The sequence below is a fragment of the Sapajus apella genome, unplaced genomic scaffold, assembly GCF_009761245.1.
Source record: "Sapajus apella isolate SASKATOON/1434 unplaced genomic scaffold, GSC_monkey_1.0 scaffold26, whole genome shotgun sequence".
Classification (NCBI taxonomy): domain Eukaryota; kingdom Metazoa; phylum Chordata; class Mammalia; order Primates; family Cebidae; genus Sapajus; species Sapajus apella.
The window spans coordinates 3,807,875-3,820,099 of record NW_022436966.1 but is presented as its reverse complement, the minus strand read 5'-3'; the positions used below and the strand labels follow the sequence as shown (position 1 = coordinate 3,820,099).

General features: G+C 39.9%; 1 protein-coding gene across 2 annotated transcripts in view; it reads left to right on the top strand.

Annotated features, from left to right (window-relative positions):
- The window catches only part of ANXA4 (annexin A4), a 79,765-nt gene extending 71,102 nt beyond the window's left edge, over window positions 1–8,663 (top strand). Inside the window, exons 10-13 of one of the 2 annotated variants that reach the window (XM_032291857.1) lie at window positions 911–1,006; window positions 2,238–2,296; window positions 3,646–3,768; window positions 8,332–8,663. In XM_032291857.1, the coding sequence (XP_032147748.1) occupies window positions 911–1,006; window positions 2,238–2,296; window positions 3,646–3,768; window positions 8,332–8,391 (338 nt within the window). In that variant the 3' untranslated portion in view covers window positions 8,392–8,663. The remainder of the gene's footprint in view (window positions 1–910; window positions 1,007–2,237; window positions 2,297–3,645; window positions 3,769–8,331) is intronic. The other variant, XM_032291858.1, reaches the window with a different exon arrangement.
- The last annotated feature ends 3,562 nt before the right edge of the window (window positions 8,664–12,225 follow it).

Here is a 12,225-nt window from a genome sequence, read left to right as displayed (position 1 = left end):
GATTTCATTTCTAAAGCAGAGTTTCTGAAGTTCCTTCTCTACTAAAAATGCTAATTCTTGACCCCCTGCTTGAGACTGGCTGAATTAGAATCTCTAAGCATGACACCTGGCGAGTTTAACAGGTTTTTCTGAGAGTAAAGATGATGCAGTGCTTTTGGCCATCCCTGTGAGCTGCCCAATTAAAAAGTTCCTAGGAGAGAGTCTAATGGGTCCTGACTGGGTGAACTGCTCGTGTGTTTGACAGAGGTTGTATGTTGTTGGGTATGGTGTCCCTTGAATGACAGCCCTGTGAAAATCACACTGATGGAAGTGAAGCAGCACCCCAAAGGCGGCGATGGTGAGAAGATAAAATAGATACCTGTTCTAAGAAGGTTCCAGAAGGAGACAGCAAGAGAGGGGAACATACCACATTAAAAAATACTTGGCAAAAAAAGCCAACAAATGTAATTATGTTTAAGTATTTCAAAAGATGCAACCAGCTGTTATTAACTGTGACTCAGTTTTGAAGAGGTTGAATTGCTCTAGTTTTGAGGAGCCAAAAGGGAGATGAAGGGGAGGTGATTGCCGAGGCCAAAATCACAAAAAGACACATTCTGCTTATTAAGAAAACAATGAGAAAGGAAAGCAAATGTCTCCAGAGGCTGTCTCCATTTTATGTGCGAGGGTCCCAGAGAAGGAAGAGGACTTGACTGATGTCCTGCACACATCATGGCATTTCTTCCTCCTCGTCTGGGACCTGTTCCACTCTGCACATCCCTCCGGGGTGCTTGCCCACTTTACTAATTAGTTTCCTCCTGAAATATGCCAAAGAATAAATAGTGTAGGCTAGTTAAAAATGCTCATTCTCTCCACAAATTTTAGTTTCCTCTATTTTTTATTCCTGATAATACCATTTTATTGTTGTTTGCAGTGTTTGATGAATACAAAAGGATATCACAAAAGGATATTGAACAAAGTATTAAATCTGAAACATCTGGTAGCTTTGAAGACGCTCTGCTGGCTATAGGTAAGCTGGTAGCAGGTAGGGAGTAGAGAAAAAAAAAGTCTGTAGAATTTCATTCTCATTATCAGTTTGCCACATGGGGTTATATAATTATTTTCAGAGACAAAACTTGTTTGATTCACTCATGGTGCATTCCAGATTTTTTTTGTTTGTTTTTTTTGAGACAAGAGTCTTGCTCTGTCACCAGGCGCCAGGCTGCGAGTGCAATGGCGCAATCTCGGCTCACTGCAATCTCTACCTCCTGGATTCAAGCAATTCTCCTGCCTCAGCCTCCCAAGTAGCTGGGACTACAGGCACGCGCCATCATGCCCAGCTAATTTTTGTATATTTTAGTAGAGACGGGGTTTCACCATGTTGGCCAGGATGGTCTTGATCTCTTGAACTTGTGATCCACCCACGTAGGCCTCCCAAAGTGCTGGGATTACAGGCGTGAGCCACCACGCCCGGCCTGCATTCCAGATTTTTAAACAAGAAATATTACATACAACCTGATTGCTGTTGTGCCACATGGTTTATATATTTTATATCTTCTGTGCTTTTATATGTCCTATGTGAAAGGTAATACTGTACGGATATACAAGCTGTAGCTTGCAAGTCTGTGAATGGTTAGAACTAGTAAATGTCTCATATGGCAGAGACAGTAATCCTTATTTTGAAACTAAATACCACCCTTTGCTTTGAGAGACTTTATCAATTACTTCTCCAGAAACTTGATGATAAATCGAGGGTACTTTCTTTTTTTTTTTTTTTTTTTTTTTTTTCTGAGACAGAGTTTCGCTCTTGTTACCCAGGCTAGAGTGCAATGGCGCGATCTCCGCTCACCGCAACCTCCGCCTCCTGGGTTCAGGCAATTCTTCTGCCTCAGCCTCCTGAGTAGCTGGGATTACAGGCATGCGCCACCATGCCCAGCTAATTTTTTGTATTTTTAGTAGAGACGGGGTTTCACCATGTTGACCAGGATGGTCTCAATCTCTTGACCTCGTGATCCACCCGCCTCAGCCGCCCAAAGTGCTGGGATTACAGGCGTGAGCCACCGCGACTGGCTAATCGAGGGTACTTTCTATCTGTGAAAATACATACAGCATAGCCTATGTTCATGAAACATTGTTTGGCTAAAATCTCCCTGGCAAAGCAAATATTGATACCTTGTAGAAACAGAGGAAGCAACTGTCACTTTTCTTTTTTCATGGATCTTATTGTAATCTTTTCATTTCTTCTTTTTTTTCTTTAACAGTAAAGTGCATGAGGAACAAATCTGCATATTTTGCTGAAAAGCTTTATAAATCAATGAAGGTAAATGGCCTTACTTTTAGCATCTAAATGAATTTGAGTTATCTTGTGTCCACCTTCTTAAGCTTACTTATATCCCCTATCCAAACTTCACCCTGAAAGATTCAATTCAATTCATCAAATACTTCAATGAGTGCCTGCTAATAATAATACTAGGTGATATTTACTGAGTACTTAGGATGTGTGGATCACTGTTCTTAACAGATTAATTATATCCCCACAACAGCTCTATGAGGCTGGTACTATTAACCCCCAATTTACAGATGAGAAAACTGAGGCATAGCAAGGATATGCAGTTTGCCCAAGGTTCTCAGTGAGAAATTAATAGAGCAAGGATGCAAACACCTGGCAGTCTAGCTCCAGAGCCCATATTCCTAACCCACCATCGTACTCTGCAGGCACCATGCTGAGAATCACAAGAGGGACAGGAAAGGTCAAAATGTAGTCTTTGGCTGGGTGTGGTGGCTCACGCCTGTAATCCCAGCACTTTGGGAGGCCAAGATGGGTGGATTACTTGAGGTCAGGAGTTCAAGACCAGCCTGGCCAACATGGCGAAACCCCCATCTCTACAAAAATACAAAATTTAGCCAGGCATGGTGATTCACACCTGTAATCCCAGCTGCACTGGAGTCTGAGGCAGGAGAATCACTGGAACCTGGGAGGCAGAGATTGCAGTAAGCCAAAATCGTACCACTCTACTCCAGCCTGGGCAACAGAGTGAGACTCTGTCTCCAAAAAAAAAAGCAAAACAAAACAAAACAAAATGTAGTCCTTGCTCTCAAAGAATGTCTAGCCTAGGCAAGTACGTGCAAACCACCAATTATAACAAGATAAAATGTAAGACAGTAGTTGAGAATCAAAACATTGTAGAAACACAGAGGAAAGGGCTTTTTTTCCCCCAATATTTGTATTTTGAGGCGAAGAATCTGCAAAGAATATATAAAGAAGTTGGTATATTTGAGCAGGACCTTCCAAATGTAAAAGTTTTACATCAGAGGATTTCACACGGTGAGGGGAAAGGGTGATAAGCCTGGGGAGGGAAGGATAATACTCCATGAGAAGGTATCATTGCAGGTGAGGCAGGTGGCAGGATGTGTCTGGACAGCATAGGTTATGGCTCTAGAAAGGCAGAGAACAGTGTCTTCTGGTCAGAACAGAGAGCGCTGGAAAAGTAAGTTGTGGAGAGCCGTAAATACCATGATAAGGAGTGAGGATATTCCTCAGGCCTGCCACTTAGTGGATCAAAGGACATCATCAGCACAGTCATCTCTAGTTTTGCTTTGATAGACTGAAGAAGACACTGAAAAACAGCCAGGTTTTTGTATATGTTTGGATTTTGTTTTCTTCTTTAGGGCTTGGGCACTGATGATAACACCCTCATCAGAGTGATGGTTTCTCGGGCAGAAATTGACATGCTGGATATCCGGGCACACTTCAAGAGACTCTATGGAAAGTCTCTGTACTCATTCATCAAGGTAGGTCACAGCAGCCTAAGTCCAGAGGAAAGGATCCAAAAAAGGACCCCTCTGACCTTAATATTTAGCACTTGTTGTCCTCTTTTCTTGGCATATGTCATTCCCTTGGAAGATTATATTCCCAACATTTCCAGTCCCTCTTCTTTCACACAGATATTTAAACCTTTGGCAGGACAGAAGCTGGAAATATTTGCCCTCTAAATACAGTAATTATTTTATGTTGACCCCAGACAGAGAGATTACATTTTAATGAATACTTTTAAGCACATGATTTCCTCGTCTACCTAATTATGATAGAAGATAAACAACTGAATCCAGAGTCCTATGCAAGGCCAGCTGAGGTGTACTGGGAATATGGGAAAGCATTTTAGTTATACTGAATTACTATTCTTTGCCAGGCACCAGACTTCTAGGAGTCCTAAGAGGGCATGGTAGTGGTGAGAACTGACTCTCCTCCCTTGAAGTCAGGCATTCCTGGGATTTTGTTTCTGGGGGGGGCCAGAAGAGTCTCATGGACATGAAAGTGAGACAAATTTCCCTAGAAGCTGGGGTTGCCTGCACTGCAATATTCAAATCAGCATTTGATCTGTGAATTAAATATTCTGAACCTTACTCAGACCTTGGAGAGGTGTAACAATTATGTGATTTAAGCTGCAGATTTTTTTTTTTTTTTTTGAGATGGAGTCTCACTCTGTTGCCCAGGCAGGGATACAATGGTGCGATCTCCACTTACTGCAACCTCCACCTCCTGGGTTCAAGTGATCCTCCTGCCTCAGCCTCCTGAGTAGCTGGGACTACAGGCATGAGCTTTGTATTTTTTGTAGAAACAGAGTTTCACCAGATTGGCCAGGCTGGCCTCGAACTCCTGACCTCAAATGATCCACCTGTCTTGGCCTCCCAGAGTGCTGGTATTACAGGCGTGAGCCACCATGCCTGGCCAAGCTGCAGATTTTGTTACTATGCCTACAAGGGGTGCAGGAATTTGTTTCTATTTCCTACTAGGCTATGAGGTAACTTCATTTTGCAGAGCTGAACTATATAACTAGTTTAACATTTAAGGATGACTCTAAGTGAAGCTATGGGAAAATATAGTGCAGCCAAGAAAAAAACAAAGTAAAACAAAAATCCCAGAAAATGACAAATAATGGTGAGGATACAGAGAAACTGGAACTCCTCTGCACTGTTGGTAGGAATGTAAAGTGGTGCAGCCATTATGAAAAACAGTCTTTAAGCATCAAACTTCTTCAGAAAGTTTAATATAGGCCAGACAATGGTGGCTTATGCCTGGAATCCCAGCACTTTGGGAGGCCGAGACGGGGGGATCACTTGAGCCCAGGAGTTTGAGACCAGCCTAGGCAACATTGTGAGACTCTGTCTCTACAAAAAATACAAAAATTATCTGGGTGTGGTGGTGCACACCTGTAGTCCCAGCTACTCAGAAGGCTGAGGTGGGAGGATCACTGAGGCTGGGGAGATCGAGGCTGCAGTGAGCCATGATTGTACCACTTCAAGACTGCAGCCTGAGTAAAGACTCTTCCCAAAAAAGAAAAATAAAAAAATTTAACATAGAATGACCATAGGACCCAGCAATTCCACTCTCAGTTATATACTTAAATGAAAACAGGAACTCAAACAGCTAGTTTGTACATCAACATAAACATTATTAACAGTAGGCTTGAGGTCAAAACAACCTAAATATCCATCAACAGATGACTGGATAAACAAAATGTATATACATACATAAAAAGCAATGATGTGGCCAGGCACAGTGGCTCCCACCTATAATTCCAGAACTTTGGGAAGCCGAGGCAGGTGGATCACAAGGTCAGGAGTTTGAGACCAGCCTGGCCAACATGGTGAAACACTGTCTCTACTAAAATACAAAAAATTAGCCAGGTGTGGTGGTACATGCCTGTAGTCCCAGCTACTTGGGAGGCTGAGGCAGGGGAATCACCTGAACCCAAGAGGTAGAGGTTGCAGTGAGCTGAGATCATGCCACTGAACTCCAGTCTGGTGACAGAGTGAGACTTCATCTCAAAAAACCAAAAAAAAAAGCAATAATGTTTGATGGTAGGCTGTCATGAAAAAAAAAGAATGACATTTCTGATATATGAATAAACCTTGACAATATACTAAGTGAAATAAAACAGACACAAAAAGACAAATATTGTATGATTTTGCTTATATGAAATATATAGAATAGGTAGATTCATAGGGGCAGAAAGGAGATTAGAGGTTACCAGGAATTTGGAGGGAGAGGAAAGAATGGGAGTTATTGTTTAGTGGGTGCAGCCTTTCTGTTTGGGTGTGATAAAAGGGAAATAGACAGGGATGATGGCTACATTACATTGTAAAAGTAACTAGTGCCACTTGAAAATGGTTAAAATGACAAATTATATATATATATATTTTTTACCACAATAAAAAGATCTCTGAAGGAATTTTAATAAAATTGTTTAATGAAATGTGAAAAGAATAGACTAAGTATTATAATACTTCCATCATAGCATTATTTATATTATTTACAGTTTCATGTTATTTATATTTATATCAATAATATTTATAGTATATAATTTATTATATATTACTATTCCTATTAATCAATAGGGAATAACTTAAATCAATTATGGAAAATCCATACAATATAATAGTATACCAACACTAAAATGATTGGGTACAAATATATTGATTGGCTTGGGAAGAAAACACTATAATCTAGTGTATATATTTCTGTACATATAAATATGTAAATATATGTGTGTATAAACACACACTAGAAAAGATTAAAAATAACGAATACATTGCTCATTCAATAATAGTTGTCAAAAATAAAAGAAGCAGAATAGAAGCATAAAATATGTAAATAATAGGGAAAAATGACAAAAGAAAAAATAAAAGTTATTTTAAAAAACTCTCTAGTTAGATAAAAATATAAAATCCAACTTCATGCTCTTTACAAGAAACAACTAAAATACAGTAACATGTAAAAAGCTTAAAGAAAAACACCAGGGAAATAGTATTTCACACATACAATAAAGAAAGCGGAGATTATGCTATTAGTAAAAAGAAAAATTTAAGGAGAAAAAGTATTAAAGAGGAGAAAGTAGATCACTTTATACTGACAAAGGCAACAATTCACAGCAAAGATTAAACTAATGTGAAACTTTAAATACCAAATCATATTGCATTCAAATGTGTAAATAAGAAACTTGAGACTCTAGAAGAAAACATATAATGGAAATACTATGCTAGTGAGAGGCTTTAATACATCCTATGCTTTGGCAGATCAATGAGGCAAAGTACCAACAAGGATATATTAAGATTGACTTCAAACGTTATTTATTAAACTTTGAACTCTGTATACAGAGATTCCATCTTTTCTAGAGCCCACAAATTACTAATAAAAATTAATCTAGGCCAGGTGTAGTGGCCCGCACCTATAATCCCAGCATTTTGGAAAGCTGAGGTGGAAGGATGGCTTGAGCCCAGGAGTTTGAGGCTACAGTGAGTTATGACTGCACCACTATACTCCAGCCTGGGTGACAAAGCAAAACCCTCTCTCTAAAAATAAAATTCAAAATTAAAAAAATTAATCAATTATTAGACCACAAAAATTTCTATGTAGAAATTATAGAACCTTTTTGGAAGACTTTTTTATAACCCATATCAAAAGGTTTAAGAAAACAGGCCAGGTGCGGTGGCTCACACCTGTAATCCCAGCACTTTGGGAAGCTGAGGCGGGTGGATCACTTGAGGTCAGGACTTAGAGACCAGCCTGGCCAACATGGTGAAACCCCATCTCTATTAAAAATATAAAAACTAGCCAGGCATGGTGGTATGCACCTGTAGTGCCAGCTACACAGGCGGCTAAGGCAGGAGAATCACTTGAACCCAGGAGGCAGAGGTTACAGTGAGCCAAGACTGCACCACTGCACTCCAGCCTGGGCCACAGAGCAAGACTGTCTCAAAAAAAAAAAAAAAAAAAGTCAAAGAAACTGCATTTAATCCAGCAATTCCCATTTTATAAAAATTTATCCAGAATAAATCATTAAGAAAAAAACACAAAAATTTAACTACAGTATGCTTATTGAAGCAGCATTTATAATAGTGAAAAATGGAAGCAACATAAATATCCAACAGGGAAAGGAAGGATGTGATCAATAAATTACGGAATATTCTATAACCATTAAATAATGTAGAATAATATTTGACAAAATAGAGAAATAGGCTATATTGTGAAGTGAAAAACCAGAACACAGAATACTACTGTTCTATCACATTGGATATCTATATACATAGCAAAAAGACTAGAAGGACAGTCACACATCAAAATGATAAGAATAATAGTCTGTAGATAATGGAATAATGGTTGATTTTTATGTACTTTTTTGTCTTTATTTTCTACACTGAACAAGTATTACCTTTGTAATAAAAAATAACCAGAAAAATTTAAAGCTAAGAAAAATCCAGCCAAGCTTGAAAAAGTTGACTTAGATGACTTTGAACTGTGTGTTTCATTTTTAAATATATTTATCTGACTAACTTTGCTTCCCTATTCAATAGGGTGACACATCCGGAGACTACAGGAAAGTACTGCTTGTTCTCTGTGGAGGAGATGATTAAAATAAAAATCCCAGAAGGATAGGAGGATCCTCAACACTCTGAATTTTTTTAACTTCATTTTTCTACACTGCTATTATCATTATCTCAGAATGCTTATTTCCAATTAAAACGCCTACAGCTGCCTCCTAGGATATAAACTCTGTATTATTATTCACCTATAATTAGTCATTGTGATGCTTTAAAGCTGTACTTGCATTTCAAAGCTCAATTTATAAGACATAAATGGAGATTTAAAATTAGAAATAAAAATGTATTCCATGTTTTTAAAAGATTACTTTCTACTTTGTGTTTCACAGACATTAAATATATTAAATTATTCCGTATTTTCTTTTCAGTGAAAAATTTTTTAAATGGAAGACTGTTCTAAAATCACCTTTTTCCATAATCCAGTTTTTAGAGTGGCTAGTAATTCTTCATCTGAAATTGTGAGCATCCAGTTAGTAAGAATGCCCATCCAGTTTTCTGTATTTCATAGTCAAAGACTTGAAAGCATCTACAAATCTGCTTTTTTTAGGTTTTACCCGTAGCATTAGTTGATCTTTACTCTGTTTTTTCATGGGAGACTTCCTTCATCACATCTTATTGAAATCACTTTCTCTAGTCAAAATATACCATAACTGGCCAGGCGCAGTGGTTCACGCCTATAATCCCAGCACTTTGGGAAGCCGAGGCAGATGGATCGCGAGGTCAGGAGATCGAGACCATCCTGGCCAACATGGTGAAATCCCATCTCTACTAAAAATATAAAAATTAGCTGGGCATGGTGGCACACGCCTGTAATCTCAGCTACCTGGGAGGCTGAGGCAGGAGAATCACTTGAACCTGGGAGGCAGAGGCTGCAGTGAGCCAAGATCACGCCACTGCACTCCAGCCTGGGTGACAGAGTGAGACTCTGTCTCAAAAAAAAAAAAAAAGTATACCAAAACCAATTTATCTGAACAAACTAAATTCTAAAGTATGGTTATACAAATCACATACATCTGGGTACCAAACATAAATGCCAAACATTCTGTATTCTATATTATTACAGTTAATGTCTTAAGCCAGCTTGCAAGTGGATGGGGGGAAAAGAAAGCTTCAAAGTAGGTATTCTGGAAATGATGTAATGCTCTGAATTAAGTTTGATGTAAAGAAAGCTTTTTGTGCTAAAAAATACTTTTTAATTTTTTTAAATTTTATTGATTGTACTAATTTCTATTTGCACTGTGCCTTTCAACTCTAGAAGCATTCTGAAGATGTACTTGGATTTAATTAAAAAGTTCACTTTGTATGAATGTGGAAAAATAATTTTAATTATAAAATGGTGTCTTTAGGCTGGGGGCAGTGGCTCACGCCAGTAATCCTAGTAAGGTATTGATCAACTTACCACCTATGCAACTTACGGCCATTCGACTTTACGACCACAATCGCTAGCCACGACTGCTCCACGTCTGGCAGCACAAACGTTGCCCAGCTGGGAGTATGACAGTGCAGACCAGCTTCCGGCAGCACTACCATCTCCACGTGCACCATTTCAACTGTACATATAGCCTACTCAACTTACGACCAAATCATGTTATGACTGGTCCACGGTCCCGACCGTGGTAGTAAGTCGAGCACTAGCTGTACTTTGGGAGGTCAAGGCAGGTGGATTACCTGAGTTCAGGAGTTCAAGACCAGCCTGACCAACATGGAGAAACTCCATCTCTACTAAAAACACAAAAACTATCTGGACATGGTGGCAGGCACTGTAATCCCAGCTATGTAGGAGGCTGAGTCAAGGAGAACTGCTTGAACCCAGGAGGTGGGAGGCATGCCACTGCACTCCAGCCTGGGTGACAGAGTGAGAGTCCGTCTCAAGAAAAAAAAAAAAAAAAAAAAAAAAATGTGTCTTTAAAACGAAGTATATTGTTTCTCTCATCCATTTTTCCCCTTCGGAGGTTTTTCATCCTGGCCCCTGAAAGGAGCTAATTTTGAAGGACTTGTGTTACTCAGTTTCTACAGGAATTACAACATGAGAAAAAAGATCACATATTTAGTCTTAAGTGTGCCTACTGGCTAATGTTCACATATGCCAAACACTATTCAATTACATAAAATAATGTATGAACTTATTCTCTGGAAATGAGTGATGCTCTCTACTCTAAGTAGACAATTTATATCAAATATCATAATGTATAAATACATTTATATGCTTATAGTAAGACTACTTGCCTTCTTTGTTCATTTTATAACATCCATTGTATTTTAGTGGGTCAAATAATAAGAATTTATTTTTTAGTTTAGTGTTAGTTATCTATTATAAAAGCTACAGGTACTGGTAGAAGCCACTTATGTGAATATTTAGTCACTCCAGTTACTTACAGGAAATCATACTGTCACTTCAATGTCTTCCCAGAAGACCACAGAATCTCCAAATCAGCTTTATTTTGTCGTTGGAAGCATGGTGAATTTTTTGGTAGAAGTTTTATCTTTAAATGATATGTAGCTTAGCCAACACTTTAAAACAAATAGCATTTATTCACCAGAAGATTTCTAGAAGGTCATCCTGGAGGAATGTTTGTCATCTTGAACCAGCATGACTTTGAGATATTATGAAGTAACTTTGTTTCCCCTCTCACTGTCCACTGACATTTATTCAGTGGGCCTAATTGTTCCCGTCTTTAGATGTAAATTCAGAGAGAGAATAGAGTCATGACTTTTCTGTATACTCTTAGGTTTTACAAGTCCTACTATGTAGTTCCTCAAGGTCATAAAACAGTGTCATTTTAGTAAGTAATAAATCCAGTCAAAATTCCAATCTTGATTTACGGTTCAGGCTTCTTCCCTAATTCAGGTCTGGCCTACTGCCAGTAGGATGCTGGTTTCTGGGGAAAGGGAGACTGTGGGCTTCTCCTTTTTCCACCTAGGTTTCCTTCCATAATCTGCCCCTGCCCCAACCTACCATGTCTGGGTTGTAGCAGAGAAGAGTTAAGGGGAGCAGAAAAGTTGTTACCTGACTGTCATTGCTGTGGTGGTAGAGGATCAGCCCTGTGTGGCCCTGACAGACTAAAGTTGATTTTGTGGGCATTCTTGTGGGTTCCTTTCTCAACCTCATCATGCTACTCACCTGCAGTTCCTTTGGAAAGGCAAATATATTTCTCTTTTTTCAGCCTCTAGGAATTTGGTGACTCTTTGAGGTTCTCAGTGCTGAAGTTCACTGCCTTCCTTCCAGGCCTATTGGGCAAGACCTGAGATGATCCCATCCCTGCTATCTCATGGTGGTCCACATCTACTTCGTGGGAAACACCTGCACGTTCTTCTTGCTGGCAAATTCTGCATATGCAAGCTGATCACTAGGGCCGCCTGAAGGCTCTCTGAGTTCGATAGACATGGGGCCAGACCCTATTCGGACATCCCACCGGTGCTAGAGAGGAAAGCAGTGCCGGGAACGTTCTCATAACTTAACGGGTTCCTTTCACGTCTACTCCAGGGGAGGGCTCACGCTAAGGAAGCGCAAGCATCCAGCATAGCGCCTCATTCTACGGCCCCTCTCACTGGAGGCCACGCCCAACCAAGCAGAGCGTGGCCCTAGCAAGTGCTGAGCTTCCGCAGGAGACCAAATAGCTCCGGGGTTTCGCCACTTCCTTAGCACAGGCCCATAAACACCTGGGGCTCAAGGCACCTTTGTAGAACGCATGAGTGACTGAGTCGCGTCCCAAGTCTTGCCAACACAAAGGGGTATGTGAACTACGGCTTAACATTAGGGCTACGCCAAAGCTTTGGTTAGTACGAGGCCAGACCCACCGCAAGCCTGAAGTCCTCACGGGCGCGCCCAGTTGTGCGCAGGCTCCACCTGCCACGCCCGCCCGCTTT